General features: G+C 38.0%; 1 protein-coding gene across 18 annotated transcripts in view; it reads right to left on the bottom strand.

Moving 5' to 3' along the window:
• The window catches only part of NRXN2 (neurexin 2), a 1,320,144-nt gene that overhangs the window by 741,519 nt on the left and 558,475 nt on the right, over positions 1-20,150 (bottom strand). For all 18 annotated transcript variants that reach the window (XM_063945216.1, XM_063945229.1, XM_063945225.1 and 15 more), the window contains 3 exons: positions 11,849-12,010; positions 3,807-4,272; positions 1,648-2,031 (listed from right to left, as the gene is read on the bottom strand). In XM_063945216.1, the coding sequence (XP_063801286.1) occupies positions 1,648-2,031; positions 3,807-4,272; positions 11,849-12,010 (1,012 nt within the window). The remainder of the gene's footprint in view (positions 1-1,647; positions 2,032-3,806; positions 4,273-11,848; positions 12,011-20,150) is intronic.

The following is a 20,150-nucleotide window of genomic DNA, read 5'->3' as shown; positions in this document are numbered from 1 at the left end:
ATGTAGGAGAAAAGTACAATAACAATGATTAAACAGCATGAAAAACTAGCTTCTTAACCTTAAATACTAATAAGGACTTTTTCTGTATAATTGTGAATGTGTATTTTTCAATTATATTTTCAATGTTATTCAATTGTCCCTGAAAGCTGCAGTATCAGGGGTTTCTTTTTACCTGACCGGAGGCAGGTGAACACGATCACAGATAAAGTGCCATTGTTTGGTGGCCACAATGGTGAAAACACATGTATCTGTGAACATATCCTTGATGTTGTGTGTTTTCACACAAAACCAGGAATTTTTTCAGGTGAAATAAATCCCTGAAAATCTATCATGCACAATTGAATTCTCCCCCTTAGTGCTGCACTCAATGTGAAATTTCCAGCTCCTACAAAAGTCTTGATGGTTCATTAGAAGCATCACACCTGGTATGAAAGTAACTTAAGCTTTTTGGAGTGTACACAAAAATATAGATAATCAGAGGTGAGTAAATAATGTCCAGTACTTTAGAATATTATTCTAGACAGACTCCGTCTAGATACAGTAAATTGGATTTCTAGAATGTCAATGTATCCAACATACAGTACTGTATCTCAATTCAAAGCTGAGATTACAGAATGTATGTGCCCGTATAAAATATAGAGCAGTCTGAAATTATTTCAAGATAGTTCTCAAACTAATTCTAAAGTTAAAAACAATCTGCAACAATTTTTTTTACTTATTTCCAATTTACTGGCAACTTTGTATAGCATATTGCAATTTTTGGTTGGAAATGCAAACTTTACAAAAGTACTTTAATGTTCACTGTTTGAGTTCAACTTAAAATAAAAGTACAATAAAATGTAGCTTTTTAAGATTACCAAAGCAGAAAAGACAACATTTTATAGTTTATTTTAATATCTTTTAACTGCAAACTGTGTACATGAACTTTGAGTTTGAGTTAACCTAGTAGTTGTAACATACATGTTGTTTGAACCAAGTGTGAATTAAATTATTAATGGTAGTAGATCTCAGTTTGACCCTGTAATTTTCTGGTTAGGTTCCACTCAATTTTGCAGTAAAAGAAACATGCAGTCCAGGGCTGGTTCAGGCACAGATGTAGCGATTTGTAGTACAGATGGGTGAAGAAGGGATCTACCACCGTGTACTCGTGAGGACCCCTTCCTGATTACAGGAGTATAAACCTCGGGGACATTTCCTCTAAAGGACACCCAGTAATTATTACCTGTTTCTTGGACATAACCACAAAAAGTTATGGATGCCATTATACAAATGTGAATCATCTACAAGAGGGCAATAATAGGAACAGACACACTTTTCAACTACATTCAGTGGCCTGTTTTTGACTATATAGGCATTTGGGTGAATTTACATTTATTTTAAATGAATTGTATGTTTTTTTATTGTACATATTAAAGAGTCTTGATTTCACTTTTAAATATAATATTTATTATATGAACTACTGTAAGTGTTAGCACCACCTCTCAACTTCCTTTTATTCTGTATGCTAGTGGGAGTGGCTTCCCTATTTCTTTTCATACTGGGGTGCCCAAACCATACCTTGGCATACCATTTTTAGATTTTGCAAGACATGTGACCTCCATTTAGCCCATAAACTATTTATATGACTTATTGTCTATCATAACTTACCTCTCTCACATGTGTCCCCAAGGTACCCTGTGCCAACGCAGTCACAGATATAGCGGTTCCAGCCTTCTCTGCACTGCCCCCCATTCCTACATGGGGAATTCGTGCATTGGCGCTGGGTCTCCCGAGTACAGAATGGAGCAAGACCAGCAGCTCCTGATAACTCAGATAGCCGTCTGATGTCTCTGCTTTTCCCATCTACAAAAAGATCTCGTATGCAGCCTACAAATCCCAAGCCAAGGGAGGCTGTCCAGACTTCTGGGGGAAGTTGAAGATCGTCTCTTGGTTCTGGAAGACCTCCAAGATACATTTCACCTTCAAGGTCAAGAATTTCACTCTCACCTCCAACTTGAAAGGGAGTATTTCGGCTATTAACGGAAATAGAGCCTGAGAAAAAAAGAAACATTGGCATTTTAATAGGTCTACATAAGATGGCTAGGATTAGCAAGACAAAGCTAAGAACAGAAAAATACTGTTCTTTTAGCCATACCATATGTTACAGGATGGGAGGTATCAAGCTTAACATATTGCATGCAATACATCCCACCAGCATAGTGACATTTATTAACACCATATGCATGAATAATTTCAAATATAAATGCACTGGACAGCTCTTGCAATAAGAGCTGTATTGTGCATTGTGAGGACTGCCAAGTTTATGACCTGGGATTCTGACTTGGTTTATGACCTGGGTGTCCTGTTGCACATGCGTGGCCATTCGGATCCCATTGCATTAATTCTTTTTGATTCGACTTGATCTGTATAACTATATGTCTAAATGGAAATGTCAATACTGTATATACAGTAGTTGAACATACAATCCAGAGTACAGTTTGATAGCAAATATTTTTGCCTCAACCATGGTGGCCTTACATGGGATGAACCAGCTGGATGTGTTTGGCCAAAGTTGAAAGATGTACTGTAAATAGTTGGCTCCAATAAGAAGTAAATAATATAGTCAGATGATAGCTACATGCAAAGTAAACTCAGGGTATTGTATATCTGCACATATTGTGTGCTTGTGAAAAATCTTATACAGTAGATCGCAATTAGTCCCTTAAACCTGCAATATAATTTCCTGAATTCTCACAATTAGTCCCATAAACCTAAATCTTCTAATAATGATAATATGAAAGACTTAACACAGACTTTCTAGATTAGAAAACAGATGATTTAAAAATTAAATTAACATCTACCTTTTATATGCTGTATAACTATGTTATATACTGTATTTCATTAAGAATATCAAATATATGTACTTTAACTATCTGACTCATGTTTGAGTTAACTTTCTTGGGTTGCACGATTAATGAATGATTAATAAAATATGAAACTAATAGTCAGAAGTTTTACGTATACATTTTTAGCTAACAACTAGTCGTTACTACTGTAGCTTTTGCCAATTGCGTAATTTGCCTTTCTCAAAGAGGGTAAGACCAGCATATTACTCATTTTTTTAGTGTATGTGGTTTCTTTTGGGTTTCAGTATCAATTGAAGACTAATCTCTAATCTCTCTCTCTCTACTCCAGATTTCTTTTACTCTACTAGCTCATGTTTGTAAAGCTCTCATAGCTTTCTACGGTTTGCTTTAATAAATTCCATAATAGAACATTTTTAAGGAGAAGGTGAGTAATATATATAAAAGGACATTTGCAGTACTTCTGCATTCTTTGCTGGATATAATTTTTAACATCCTTACTTTGCTATGCATGAATATAAATGTTAACAGTTCCATTTCTCCTATTTTAACCCCTAAATATTAATCTTAATATTTAGGTTGCTTTTCATGGCTCTAATGGCATCTGAGGGGACCTGTGATGATGAAACATGTGGAGGAAATATTAGTTATGTAGGCTCACCCTCTCCAAAAAAAACACAAGATCAGAAATAACATTTAAACTTATTTAGTGGCCAGCTACACTTATGTAATTCAAGTGGTTCTGGTATTTCCATTTACCATTTTCCTCCTCTTATCACAGATACTGCTCCACCAGGACAGATGGAGCGCGGGAAGTGTGTGTGTAGAGGGTGGTCGGAAAGGTGCTGCAACAGATTAGGGGGGATGAACAGCAGAGAGGGAGCAGGGGTCTGGCTGAGCAGGGGCAAAGACTGAGGTCTGTTATACTAGCTCTTATATAATACATAATTACAAAGAACATACCTCTTCTGCCATCTCTCTGGATGTCAACATGGCACCATTCTCCATCATTGACCTTTTTATGACTTGCTTTCACCTTAATTCCGCCAGATCCAAGATCAAGCAAAAGATACAGTGTTCCCTCAAGTAACTCCACTGCAAAATAATCTGCTTTTGGTGGCTTTTCCGGTCTTCCAGTGACCACTACTCCCGGAGCTGTTCCTGGTGCACCGATACGTGGCCTTCCCTGGCTGAAGAGGAGAAGACCACTAGGTTCTGTGGTCTTAAAGTCAAAAGATATTGATCCAGCTTTTTTGGTCTCCCATCGAGGAAGGAGCAAAAATGCCTCAGGTACTTGAAATGTCACAGGGTCTAAAGATTGAACATTTTCACAGCGGAAGAGGAGGTCACCACTAAGCCGCATCTTTGGATCACCATCTGCAGCTAAACGGGACAGTTCTAGCTTGAAATCATTATTTTTATATACAACCTGTAAGTAGAAAAGAAAAGTAGAAAAAATAGAAATCACAATATATAATATGCCCACACATTAAACCTTTAGTAAGTGTTGAAAGAAACAGTAAACCTTTCATTTAATTTCAGTACTTTTTTTGTCCTGTCAGCACTTTGTTTTTTAGTCATTTTATATATCATTTTTACCCTTTTTTTTACATGAATATATACTATTGCAGGGATCATGATCAGGCATGTTGGATTTTTGCGCAATAAATAAAATAAATTCATAATCATTGCTGATACATTTGTTTCTTTTTTTTAAATGATGGTGTATTTGTGGCCAGTAAGCACTGCAGTGATGGGGCATCACATACAGTACTGTAAAAAGCAGCTTGAGGCAAAATATTGAAATCCAGAGCTAGCAGTTATTAGAAATCCATCACACCCGCTCACATTCAAAATCAAAATTTGCAACTTGATAGCATTTTTCTATTTTTGCCAGCTGATTCACCTCTCCAACTTTCTGTCAGACCATTTCACAATCTTTGTAGGAGAAGCCTGTATTAGGCCAGAATACTGTAGGCTAGGAGGTTACTTTAAATTTTAGAGTCAAGTGTATTGATTAGTTTTTGTTTAGTCATTCATTTATATCGTAGTTTACAGTGCATTTGGGGCCTTATTCAGGTAGCATCACTATTGCAATATAACCACAATTTGCCCTAGAATGCGCCAATGCACATGCCCAGGTCAATGCGGTTGGATTGCATTGGTTGCAACTGCCTCTGCCTGATTGAAAGGCAGAGATGGTGACAGGGCAGAGATGCTGATCGGCCTTGCCCTGCGCTGTGCGGCTGATAGCATGCAACAGAAAGGATTGCAGTAGCAAAATCTGCAATTCAACCTGAATAACCCCCTTAGTTCTTATATTTTATATCTAAACATTACTAATATAATATACAAACTCATTATTCCTTATACGAATTAGGAAGATACCGAAAAGAGAGCACCTTATAATGTCAGCGTGCTCTCCATCTCCTTAGCAGCGACTGCAAATAAGCAGCTCCAACAGCTAGTGCACCAGATATTGCTTATATTGCAAACAGCAGTAACAGTGGGATCTGGTTACTATACTGACGTTCAAGATGCTGCACGCTGGAATCCTGACTGCCGGCATTCTGAACATACTGTAGGTATGCCGGGGAGGGTTAGGGTTAGGCTGTAGGGAGGGAGGGTTAGGTTTAGACACTAAAAATGGAGGGTTAGGCTGTGGGGAGGGAGGGTTAAACACTAAGCATGGAGGGTTATGCTGTGGGGGGGAGGGTTAGGGTCAGGCTGCGGGTAGGGAGGGGCAGGTGGGAGGGTTAAAATACTTACCTAGCAGGTGTCTGGATTCTCTGCGTCGAGCTGCCGCTCTCGGTATTCTGACCGCCAGCATCCCAAGTGCCGGGATCCAGATACCATCCTGTACCAGTGCATCATCTACTGTTGTGGCATCTGTGACTGCTGTGAACATTAATTCTCACAGCAATGAAAAGGTTCTGTACAGCAATGTCGGCTTTAAAGACACAGGTCTTTAGCACAGGTAGTGCTAGTTTTCAGGACAATAGATTTAGCAGGGAAGTTTTTGTCCTCTCTAGTCTACACTACATCATTACTCTTGCTAGTGGTGACAAAATAATGAATGTTGAGTTACAAGCACTATATGTAAGAGTAGATTCTGGCCATGGTGTGGCATCTGATAAAGAGGTCTGTTAGTAATGGCCTGAGTTAGGCACATGAGCTATTGACGCTTCCTAGAATGTATCCCAGGCAATCCCAGATGTTTATGCGCCAATGACTGCAGCATCTTCTACAGATGTGACTAGACAAAAGATGATACAGTATATATACAGTATATATATATATATATATATATATATATATATATATATATATATATATATTTTCTCTTCTTGGAATAGAGGTTTGGTGACTTTATCTGGAATTGTATTAGTACAGCCATCACCACTGACATGAGGAAGCTAAGAGCACACATTTTTTCTATTTGCTTTTTACTGTATATAACTGGAGAGTTTGAGAAGTCCTTTCTGGAAATGTGCAAGTACTGACTCCCTTACAGATAGAAAAAATCTCCCATTCTTGTGTATTTTCTTGATCTTTTCAACATGTCTGTCGTATTGCATAAGGCTGCATATTCATTACAGATTACCAGCTGTCATCCTCATCAACCATTACTTCTTGTCTTCCATACTGTACATGTGATTGTTGGGTTGGGGAGGGTCGCAAAGCTTGTTACTCATTAACGTGAAATAGCTTAGCAATTGCTTCAGTAGTAAAAATAATAGGTCAAATATTACCAATTTACAAATCTCTCATTTTTTGTGAAGAAAAAAACCTCAAAAAACATTTCTCACATATATTGATTGTAACATAACATAGGCATTAATGACTTTTCTTGGCTTATGCAGTCTCCCAGTCATACCTAAGGTAGAATTACTCCTATTTGGAAGATCCTATATGAGCTAATGTTGTAAAAATTTCTTTAAAAGGTTTTAAGAGCATTTCTTGTGCAATCACATCTTTTAAAATGTGCACTTAAGATATTGCTAGTATGGATTCAATGTCTTGGGAAATGCTTAAATATATTTGTACTAATAGGCACACTTACCAACCTCTCCTATCTTGCCTCTAGGAGAGCCAGGTGGGTGGGGTGAAGTGGTAAATCATAATCTCAGCCTGCACCCATGGCATTACATCATTACATTGATGATGCAATTCAGAGAGAATCACACCATCACAGGAAAAGTGGGCGGGATGCATGAGGGTTGCCCGATATCTCCTGAGCTGGGAAAACAGGCCAAATTTATGAATTCAGAAAAAGTGGGAAATAAAACTATTAGGTTTAGCGCATGCTCAAAACTTAAGGGTTTTTATTTTTTTGCTCTAACAGAAAGTCAGGCACTCAGGCACTGCTCCAACAGAAATGCTCAGGCCATTTCCAATTGTTTCTGGAAAACAACCAGTGCAAGCAAAATAATTCATTTATGGTCTGAGCTAAGTACAGGTTGTGGCATAATAGTTTAATTTCTTCTGGTTTAAAAGCATGGATCCAATAATGATGACTACGATTGGTTATATTGACACTTCAACACTTTATAATCACTCAGTAAGCATTGAAGGACATATATTGATTCTAGCCACAGTCAGGGTCATATTAAGAGATGAGGGGGCACATGTGCAGTCTCTGTACAGGCCCCATTCTATTATAGCAGCGTAGTCCATGTGAGCACTAGTAGACTCTAGCGCTGTGCTAAGTTCTACTGCACATGCAGGGGTCTCTGGGAAAATTGCATGGCAGCCATTTCCGGGTGATTTACCTACTGTGCATATGCAAAACATCAGGAAAAATGACTGCCACAACATTCAATTCCTCGTGATTTTGCAGCGCTGCCACAGCAGATGTGAAAAGATGAAGAAAGTTCTGAAGAAATGGGTGAAGTGTTGGCACCCTTGGGCACAAGCGGCCCGTGTGCACCCCATACACTACACCCATTATATTCTAGATATGACACTGACCACAGTCACTCAACAACATATCTATTTCATCATGAACCTGATGTAGAACACATTTACATACCTCCCAACTGTGCTGCTTTCTAGGACTGTCACGCTGTCCCACCCATGAGCTGCAGTGTCACGTGGGGGAAAAGTTTTCTGCATAGCAGAACAGCGGGTAAATAGATGCCGTGCAATGTGCATGGTATCTATACACAGAGCAGGGAGAGCCCGGGGGCAGCCCAGCATCTCAGAGAGTGCTGGGCAGGCCCCCACAGCAATGGGGGTAGGAGAGGGGGCGGGCAGAGAGGCTCTGCCCCCTTTTGGCTAGACCCCATAACTTTTTGATTAGTCTATGTTGGTAATTAAATGGGCATATAAAGCAGACACAGCTTTATCATAATAATAATAATAATAATAATAATAATAATAATACAGGTTGAGTATCCCATATCCAAATATTCCGAAATACGGAATATTCCGAAATACGGACTTTTTTGAGTGAGAGTGAGATAGTGAAACCTTTGTTTTTTGATGACTCAATGTACACAAACTTTGTTTAATACACAAAGTTATTAAAAATATTGTATTAAATGACCTTCAGGCTGTGTGTATAAGGTGTATATGAAACATAAATGTAATGTGTGAATGTACACACACTTTGTTTAATGTACAAAGTTATAAAAAAATATTGGCTAAAATGACCTTTAGGCTGTGTGTATAAGGTGTATATGTAACATAAATGCATTCTGTGCTTAGATTTAGGTCCCATCAACATGATATCTCATTATGGTATGCAATTATTCCAAAATACGGAAAAATCCGATATCCAAAATACCTCTGGTCCCAAGCATTTTGGATAAGGGATACTCAACCTGTAATAATAATATGAACTAGGTACTTGCTATCTTCTTTCTGCACAAGCAATCAATTCCCAAAATAATGCAGATTCAGAAGTCCTGAAATACATAATTTCCAAACCTATTGTTGTTATTTAAATAGTTCAGAGTTTTGTGCAATTTAATTGTTGTTGTCAGGTATGCTTTGTTTTCTACATTTAGGTAACTGCCGAAGAGGAGCTACATCTTGTTGCACTTTGTAACTCAACATTGCAAGGCCTTTCTGAAAGTGGTTGTTTAATGTAATTTCAATTTGAAAAGCCTTGTGAACAGTATCTCCAAACTGAAAATGCCTATAAATGTTTGCCACCCATTTCATTTTTTTATTTAACCTAAGTGGCATGAGGATTCATTAACAGCATTTTTCTCTGCTTAATTAGTACTGACGGGAAGCAGTTAAAATACAGCTAGTCTGGATCCCGGCAGTAACAATGCCTATGCCGGAATCCCAACTAGTGGGGAAATGCCGTCACTGGTATACTGGCGCCACAGTCTATTCTCCCATATGGCAAGAGCAGCGAACCCGCATGGGGCTTTCTAGCGCTCGCCCCGCTGCCGGCATTACGGCGGATGGGATGCCGCTGTTGGGATCATGACAGCCAAGATCCCGTCTGCCGGCATTTCATACTGATCCAGTACTGACACTAGCACTGAACAATGTACTAGTCTATTTGCGGTTATCTTAGCACATGGCCCTATTTTATCTGCATCACATTTTGTGCCAGTCAAGATGTGGTAACAGAACAATACACAGTTTGAGGTTGCAATTAATTACCTGTACATATTTACACTTGTAATTCTGATTTCTGAATAAATCAGTCACAAGTCGGCTGCTTTCAGTGATTGTAAAGCCATGCAAACATCTGCCTGTATCCAAGATTGGATTCACCAATGCACTCGCCCTGCCCTCAGCCCTCCTCTTGTGAAAGCATCTGTCATTACTATTACTGTATTTGCTATTGCCCCATCCTTGGTTCAGGTGATACAGTATGAATGTACAATCATCTGTGAGCAGCCCGCAATTTTGTCTATATGCCCATGACACGCCCAGGATGCTTATCCTACATGCAAATGTTCCATTATCAATTTGCTTCCACTCAGTAAAGCCCATTCAGCCTCAGATGAGATGTGATCGAGATGTGTATGAATCGCTTATAATTGCTCTGTTGCATATACAGGACATAAAAAGTTTGCTAAAAAGTAAAACCCACAAAATAAGGCAGCATTAAGAACTGCATGGAACTCTAACAAGGTTCAAATAACTTGTGTTTTTCACCAGTCAAATTGATAGCACAATGAGCGCTTTATGTATTTATACAGTAGTGTCAAAAAAAGCTCTATAAAAAAAAAATGGACCAGCAATAGATAAAGGGGGTCATTCCGACCCGTTCGCACACAGCGGTTTTTCGCTGCGCTGCGAACGGCTATGGAATGCGCATGCGCGGCGGGCGCAAAGCGCATGCGCGACATTGCCCGGCAACAGGCGACCGCTAAGAAGATTAACAGCAAGGAGGAGTAGATGGGCGGATCCGGACCGTTGGAGAGCGTTTTCGGAGAGTGGTGAGTAAAACGCAGGCGTGTCCAGAACAACGGAGGGCGGAGGAGTGACGTCAAAGCCAGGCCCATCATCGCTGGATCCATCGCACAGAGTAAGTATGTCCAGCCCTAGTCTACTTCTGCTTGATTTTTTTTTAGCTTAGCAGGGCTACACAAGCGTTCGCAGCCCTGCTAAGCTAAAATACACTCCCCCATAGGCATGGACTGTTGATCGCAAGCAGCAGCTAAAAGTTGCTGGCTGCGATCAACTCGGAATGACCACCCAAGTGCATTAATAAGAGAAGCTGATGTCAATTATTTCTATCTTACATGTGTTGCAACTTAGAAAGCATTGTGAGCATTAGGTAAGTTCCCTCACTTTATTGTCACCTTGATTATCTCTACAGACTATCTGGATTAGCGTTACAAAATTACTGTAAGGAATATTCAGCAACTAATAGTTTAAGTGGAAAACATTTTTTGTACTTTAATACATAACTTCATACACTTACAGTTTTAAAGAAAGTTTTTTGCATAGGAAAGTTATGGCGGCATAGAGAACAGGTTACCCTGATACATGATGCATGAAAACTTCTTCCTTGATTTGAGATTACGATATAATAAGGACTACCAAAAGAGTTACCTATAAAGAGTGAGGTTAAGTGAGAATTTATAGGGAAAGTCTCGTGGTTAGCCTTTACTATGCTTCAGTTTCTGCCCAAATAAATTTCCATACTTTGAAACGCATCGCATATTGGTTGATGTTTAAAGGTTTGCGCTCTTCAGTCTGCAATAATATATTAAACCTGCAACTGCATGAATTTATGTTTTTAACAATAAACATTTCCTACTTGATTTATTGCAGGCTTGGTACATCATCCAGAAATTAATAACCTGTAGAGGTAACCAAGACAGCTACATGACCAGGGAATTGCTTACAGTAGCTGGTGCATTCTATATTTCAACACCTGTAAGTGCATAAATTATTACACTCACTGTTATTAAGAATGCCACTCAAAAAAAAAAAAAAAGCAGGTGCACTGGCCTCTAAATAAGAATGCATGTGATCTGTTGCTGGTCCATTTGATCTTTATCTAGTGTTCATCACTCCTTTCATTACTACGGACTACTATAAATCTTCTAAATTTTGGCCTGCTAGTCAAAAATGTATTAGGTAAGGAAATTGTGGACAAGTGAGCCTACTTTGAAGAGTCATTGCCCATTGTCCACAATGAATAGCATGTCTCTAATTTGTTGGCAGATACAAGTTTTAAAGCTTAGTTGTTTAAAATGTCATATAACAAAGTAATTGCATGTTATCTTCTTATGTAAACTAGTATTTTTCTTTTTGCCTGTGTATATTCTCTATGTTTGGTTGTGACCATTTTTATGGATAATTCTAGCAAAATAGGGCCTTATTCTTGTTCTCTACCTTGATGTTACAATTAATTTTTTTGTAAATTTATTCTAGCTATTCTGCAAGTAGATTGAGAGACATTGTCGAAATACTGTATCAAGTACTACACATATACTGTAATCATGAATGGATGAATAAATTAACTTCAGACTAGACACTACAATTGTATATTGCACAGTGATATTTTTTGTCATAATACTCACATCCTTAAGGCAGCCCATGAAGTTGTTACTGACAGGGGATCCTGGGAGATCAGCTGTGTTTGGACTGCCTCCAATATAGAAGAAGTCATCACTCCCCAACATGGTGTAATCCTCTTGGGTGTACCCCGTTGAAGTGAGAATCCCATCAACTGAAATGGTGACCTGGAAGTTGAAGTGGATGGGAGCAAAGAGGAAAGAAACAGGAAGAGAAAGAAAGACCAACAGAAGGTTTGGAAGACAGGATAAAGATGAAAAGAGAGAGAGAGAGAGAGATCCAGAGGAAGAAAGGAGGGGAAGAGGAAAAGGAGGGTGAAAAAACAAAAGTTAGGTGAAGGTACAAAAGCTGCTGATGTCTCACCATTTTCATGTCTGTTCTGTCTCTGAGGCAAGACCAGCTCTTCACCATGGGCAGAAAAGAAGGGCAGAGAAGTAGAGGGTGTATAGAAAGAGTTTGAAAAATAGAGAAAAAGCCCATTGGGAAAGGAACATTTGGACTGCGAAACATAGGTTAAACAGAAGAAGGTGTAGTAAGGGGACAAGTTGGTAAACAAAGAAAGAGGGAGATGGGTGATAGAGTGTGTAAAGAAAATTGTGTTTCTTTGTGGGAAGTAGGTGTTGAAGGGAAGCATTGCATGTTCATTGGAACAGCTCCAAGGAAGAAAAGCATGGCTGACCTTACCTTTCATGAGACATCTAGTCTTCTCCCAACTCTCCACCTGTCTACTTCACTTACTCTTTTTCATATATGCTGCTTCATCTATTTTAAAGTCAAGTAAATTCCATACTAAGCTTAGCCACTCTCCTTCCCTAATAATACATTATGTTTTCACAATTGTACTGTTCTATGCCGCTTTTCAAAATCTTTAATTGGGATGTACAAGAGCCAGCATTTTGTAATTGATCATGACCTAAATGCAGTTAATTTAGTAAGAATTATTTCTGTCCACTGCAAATTAATTGTTTTTAAAGAAGGCCAAAGTTAAATACAATAGATATAGTAATGAAAATGTCTTATATTTTCTGTCTTCTTAGTTTTCATATTTAAATCAGAATAAATGTTTATAGAAAGAAGCTCTCTATTAGGGAAGAATAGACAAGGTTGAGAAAACTAAATGATGACAAAATAAAGTGATATCCCTTAATTACAGCCCATAATGTATTTATTTGTCATTTTAGAGTGGGCAATGTGAACGTGATTCTACTGAATGAGGTGTTTTTCAAAGTAAGCTAAAATGAAATCCATGTATTAGCGCAATGTCTGCTTATTTTTATTTTTGACTATGAGTCTAGTAAATTTTTTCCAGTCATATATCATTATGTGTGACTGGAAAAAATGTACTAGACTCATAGTCAAAAATAAAAATAAATAACAATCATGCAAACACCAAAAGTACTGCCTTCATGGTAACTTTAATATCAATTGTAGGTACACACTTTTTTTATTTATGTTATCACAGTAGTTTAGCTTATTTTTTAAATGTTTTAATTTTTTTCAGTTGTAGTTCAATATGTGCATTCCACATACAGTAAAAGTAAAACAATTTTTATAACTTCCGAGTATCCAGACATTATATTAGGCTTATGTTTTTATCTTGATTATTTTTAATTATTATTATTATCATCATCATTATTATTATTATTATTATTATTATTATTATTATTATTATTATTTAATAGCTGTCTTTTTCAAACCTATATATTGAGTTACAATACAAATCTTATTAATGTAGGTGAACACGTAGTGCACCTTATGTAAATTTTCTGGTTATTCACAATGAACATGATAACATATTCAGAAACAGTTGTTTGTGCACTGGCAACTGACCATATTTAGAGCAAACAGTGTATATCATACTGTGCACAATGGCAAATTACATTTCTCTTCTTCATCCTTATTCACTGGGTTGAAACCAGTAGCAGTTCAGGATCTCTGATTAGACTAAACATATACATTACATTACACATACAGTACCAGAGCTTGTACTGTAACTTTCAGGTTGTGCATTATTGATACTCTAATTCTGTCTTAACTTGTACTGTAGCCACTTTCTAAAGAGGGGTCCATGGTTACTGAATAGTTGGTGACTAGATTTAGTGTGTTGTATACAGTACAATTTAATATACTCTTATTTTAAATGTATGTCTCATCAAGTCATTTAAATTTTAATGTGATAATGGCTTAAATATATGCTTCCCACCAGTACACAAACCATTTTGAAAATAGTTCTCAAATTAGTTTGGTGTATTCTAAAACTTTCACAAGTCTGATTATCCTATATGGCAACCACTGTGCACTTACATACAGATGGAAGTTTCTTTCTCTCTATTCTATTGCCCATTGGTCTAGCAAAAAGTGTTTTCAGTTATGTGACACTGACAGGCATTGTGTTAATACTTGGATTTGTGTTACACCGACAAACCTTATTCAGGGCAATCACATTAATAGCGATCTCTCTCTCTCGTACAAAATAATTGTTGATTCATTGTGCACTGTAATTGAGAGATCTTTCATATGTGGACTTTCTTTGAATTGACCTTTTATAAGTTTAGGATACTTTATATAAGAATTAAATAATGTGTCATTATTTGTATATTCAATACTTTAACTAGGCTCTTTTATTGACTTTATTGTTTTAGTAAATTTACATTTTACTAAATTATAATTTATAATTCTTTTTAATTGGGAATTGGGATATTACATTTCTTTGAGTATCTAATACTCTATTCATTTAATTTAAATCTTTCCCATAAGTGCCTTTTTTTAATTCTCCTTAAGAAACCCCCATAACTAAAAAATATACAAGCAAGTGGCCAATTCTTTCAATTGTTATTACTCATCTTAACATTGTGCTATCTTTCTAATCTTAACATGATTCCAATACATCTTTACAAAGTAACTTCTGTACGAGGACTTTTCTCATATGGAAAACTGCAGTGCTTCCTTTATGTTTTGAATGTTGATGCCCATTGAAGCTACGTAATGCATTTCAGATGACAGAGAGTTCATTATCATGTGATGGTTGTACTTTGGGCATTCTTATGTTGTCAAATGTTGACTTTTGTTTTCCAGCACACCCTGGTCATTGGTGGATAAGAACCTGTTCACAGCTTTGTTGTATTTGTGTTGCTTTGCAGCCACTGTTAGTAACACATGGACATGCAGTTAGCATATAAAGTAACACTGTGCTGGTGTTTTCATTTTAAGTAACAGCTACTATCCCCCCATAATACAAATACATTAAACATGACACAATTGCATAAACATGAACAGACATTACAATATTTTAGCAGGTTTACCTGCCAGGTAATTTTTGTGGGTCCATGTCAGTTGGTAGTAGCTGGTTTGTCAGATATATTACAGAGTGCTACATGGTACTGTATATGGATCTGCTAGAAGTGCTTCAAAACTTCTGTCTCTTTTTCTTTTTGAAACTTTTGAAGCCCAGGTCAACAAAATCTTCTGCAGTCAGCATACAGCACACTGTGACCAACATTTATGAAAGTGGTGCAAAGGAAGCCAATAGCACAAAGTGGATGTCTGATTAGTTATTATAGATAACAAAAACATTTGTACTTTTTTTGATAAATGTCCTCCACTGTGTCTGATCATAAATTCTAAAGTATGGCATGGTACGCAGACCTCTGTTATGCTCAAGACCACCAAGAAATGTGTTGAGCCCTAGCATGTGAGTTTGTGGTCACAGCATGGTTGGAATACTGGGGTCCTCTGCAGAAGCTAGACGCTGCATACTGTCATGGCTACAACTCCCTAGCAGGCATGAGCCCCAGGGATGGGATATGTGGCAACAGCATATTGTGAATACTGGGGCTCTCTGCAGACGTTGCACACTGTCATGGTTATACCACCCTGGCTGGCCTGATCCCCGGGGCGTGGGTGTGTGGTAACAGCCTGCTGTGAGTACTGGGGCCCTCTACAGAATCTGCATGCTACAATGATTACACGTCCCTAGCAGGCATGAGCCCCGGGGATGGGATAAGTGGTCACAGCATACTGTGAATACTGGGGCTCTCTGCAGACGTTGCACGCTGTCATGGTTACACCACCCTGGCAGGCCTGAACCCCGGGGCGTGGGTGTGTGGTAACAGCCTGCTGTGAGTACTGGGGCCCTCTACAGAATCTGCATGCTACAATGATTACACGTCCCTAGCAGGCATGAGCCCCGGGGATGGGATAAGTGGTCACAGCATACTGTGAATACTGGGGCTCTCTGCAGACGTTGCACGCTGCCATGGTTACACCACCCTGGCAGGTCCGAGTCCTGGGAATGGGATGCATGGCCACAGCATATTGTGAATACTGAGGCCCTCTGCAGAAGTTGCAAGCTGCCATGTTTACATCTCCCTGTCAGGCCTTGTCACCCAGACAGGCATGGATACATTGCACCCACCCACCATGGCCAATCACTACTAGTTATGCTGTTGACATAAGTTTCAGTATTGGAATGGGTGCAACTGACTAAGCAAAGAAAATGAAAATAATGCAATACCAACATCTAAAATGTTTCTTATTGCCTACAGCAGAGGTTCTCAATTGCAATCCTCAAGGCACCCCAACAGTCCAGGTTTTAGGTATATCCATAGCTCTGCACAGATGGGTAAATCAAATTGACTGAGGTAATAATTAAGTCACCTGTGGCCAAGCATGGATAAACTTAAAACCTGGACCGTTGGGATGCCTTAAGGACCACGTTTGAAAACCTCTAGCCTACAGTATAAAACACAACATTAGAATTCACAATGTATGTGGCTGGTCAGCGCTGTTTGATCCAGTGTACATTGACACAGTATTAACTGTCAGTAAAATATATGTTACTGTACTGGTAACTCAAGCATTCCCTGGCTAAAGATTAAAAGTATTTAAAAATACATAACAACAAAATATCTGAGGTCAGAGTAGTGGTGAGGTACACCAAGCAGCGCGTGCATTTACACTACTAGAAAAATGATTGATTTGAGCACATCAATATATCTAGTCTTGCAAAAATGACAAGCATAATTCAGGCCATAACTTTAAAATTACACACATCTATGAGTTTTTCTACACACCAAATTTGTAATTTACTTATTGTATGTATTGCAGCTGCTCATCTGATAATCTCAAAGTGTGTCAATAATCGTTCAAAAACAGTCAGATCCGATGATTGGATTTAACCTGCTGCATGACAATTGTTGAAAATAATGAGCCTATATGGTGCATTTTTTGTATTGTGTATGCATTTTCGATCATCTGTCCAACATTTCTGCCCATAGTTCATTTGAAAACATCAACTTTGTGACAAACTTTAGGACAAATAATTGCTCTGAGCTGGATGATAATTCGCTTTGATGACTATAAGGGTTTGACACATGTTCATTTAAGACACTGACTTGGATAAAGGACTTGATATAATATTAATTCTAGCGTTAAAGCTGGAGTAGACTCATATTTATAACTTGGCTATTGCTACGGTTGTATATATGATAGAATTTAAGACTATTGCATTTAGAACATTTTTATTAAACATTTTTAACATTTGCTGTAGGATATTAAATATATTTTTGGTCAAGCCTCAGTTGAAAGATGAGATTCTCTTCTGTGAATCAAACAAAACCTTCAGGGCTCAAATAAAGGGGCTTTTATGTCATTCCCTTTTTAATTATATTGCTATTAATTCTAATCATGGACCATCTGACATAGAGGGTGCAAAGTATGTTCTGTATAAATACCCCACTAAAATAAACCTGGGAGATTGTGATTGTGACTTGGATTCCCAACTACTGATGGAGTTAAACTGGCTGGGCATTATAGGTTTTCAAGAACTGGATTTACCCACCGGTAAGACCCAACATTACTGAAATAAAAGTTCCTTTGGATGAATATTGCTCAGTACTTGTCGGTAAAAGTTACTTCTATCCCACAAAAAAATGTACAGATTTATTACTCTATTAAATATTCAATTTGATGGGCCTATGATTGAATATGCATTTTTGCAGGCATAGGCCAGCCGACCATGTTGCATAGGGCCTGTGAAATGTATTTATTCTGCCTGACCTGACCAGCTTACAGTTTGGTCCACAGCACACATTATTGATTATAGTTTCCTGTAAAATTTTACTGTAACACATATCGGGGTCTATTCATAGAGCAGTAAAAAGACCTGTTTTGCTGAAAACTGAGCTTATCTCTGCTGTGTTCTATTCACAGAGCGGGTTACTGTGAGTTCATTACTTCTGTGGTGAAGCCCCCGCTCTGTGTCAGGATTGCATCACCACACTGTTGTATAGTGAGTGCGATTCATTAAATCGCACTATGTTCAGATTCGCTATCTCCGGATAGCGTAATCTGAACCTCAGTGCAAAAAGGGCAGGGAAGTTGATTGCTTTCCTGCTCTTTGCCTTTCTGCCGGCACTTGTTTGCCCCTTTACAGACCAGCGGCCATTTGTGCCCTGCCAGTCAACCAGGACGCCAGCAGAACCCTTGTTTTTTCAGATTGCATCGCAGGGAGGGATAAGCATATATGAATTTTTACTTAACAAAGCTATATATTGCATCAAACGGATGCGGTTTATAGTGAAAAGAAACAATTCAGATCTGCAGACCTACACAAATAGACCCCATAGTGTACTAAAAGATATGTCAGCCGTTGAACATAATAATAATAATAATAATAATAATAATAATATTTATTTGCTCATCCATCACATACAAATAACTGGATGTATCCTACCATACAGATGTAGCCAGTCGGGTGTACTGCCATAATATACACTGTATATGAATAATATGATTCCCCAATTCTACTTTCAACTTTTAATACCTGTTTTTCCTGAACATGTTTATCAGAACATATTTTTCTCTGAAAACTGTTTTGAAATGTATTTCTTCAGCAGAAGACGGTGGCCCTCAATAACCTGTCACTTAAAATACACTACTGGGGATCTGATTTTTTACAATACCTGATGTTCAGAAAACAGTTGAATTACAAATATGTCTGTGATGTTAAGAAAAAGGTTGATTTGTAGTGAAATATATTGTAGCACAGGACTCGGGAAAAAATTCCAATATACTTTATACTTTTTGATTTATATAAAATGTTGTAGTAGAAAAAAAAAGCCTCACATAAATTAGAACCAAAGCGACCCAAGAAAATACTATAGATAAGTACAAGCTGCTCTGCAAAGATCAAATACAATTGGTCTAAAGGAAATAATGGAGCCATCAGCAACCAGCTCATAAATTCTCTCCAGAGCAACTGTTTATATATGTAGTTAGGTCCAAGACTAAAAAGAAAGGGACCCTGCACATAAAAGAAATTTGCACCCCAATATTTATCTACTGTGCTCCTTATTTATAGAGCCTCCTGTATACAGTATCATCAACTAGCAGTTGCTGTGCCAAAGTCTGGCCGCGATCGCATTTATTTCACTCGCTGCGTTTGCACACTGCGGTTCAGACACGTGCAGTAAGAAAACATTAGCCAATTTGCGTACAATAGCAGCTTTGCGGCCGCGGGCCAGATGTAATGCCGCCCAAGTTCGGCGGGCGTGCGGGATACTGACTGAACTCAGACTTTTTTTAAAGGGACAATGATTTACAAGGCATGGTTTTGCCTTGTGATTGCCCCTTTAAAGAAACTTCCGAGTTTGTCCAGCATCCCACATGGTCGCCGAACTTGGGCGGCATTGCATCCGACCCCATATCTGAATTGGGCCCCTGGTGTTAACAAATGTACGCTAGAATTGCTTCATTCCTTTTTATGTTAATCTGATTAAATACATAAATAAACAATAGAACACTATCATGCCTTTTTCAAGCTAACTAATTTTTTTTTTTTCATTCAAATTATATTTTTATGAATCCATGTGACATTTTTATTTCATTACCATGGCTTTGCTTAATGTACTCTTTAAGTTGAAAGAAAGTCATTATTATTACAGTGTGCTTTTTTTTGCTTAACAACAGCAATTCGTGTTTTTATTCCCCGCAAACAGGAGCATAAATAAATGAACCGTCAGCAGCAAACAAGGTATGATGCATTACAGAAAAATGATGTTGTTCCTCAACAATCATCTGAGATGTTCTAAGCCAGGATCATCAACTACTGCATTTGTTGTTGACCAGCAGGTGGTGCTGTTGAATCTATCATTTTGCTTTTCAGGAAAAGGTGAACTCATTTCTGAGTATGTATGCCCTGTGCATTATGCCTACATTTATACACTGCAGTGCTGTAGATTCAATACATGGCTGTCAAAATATTTTTTACTGACAATTTAATGACAATTTACTAGTGGACACAAATTG

Source organism: Pseudophryne corroboree, chromosome 11 (genome assembly GCF_028390025.1).
Source record: "Pseudophryne corroboree isolate aPseCor3 chromosome 11, aPseCor3.hap2, whole genome shotgun sequence".
NCBI lineage: Eukaryota > Metazoa > Chordata > Amphibia > Anura > Myobatrachidae > Pseudophryne > Pseudophryne corroboree.
Note: the sequence above shows the minus strand (reverse complement) of the source record. Positions and strands in the feature narration are given on the sequence as shown.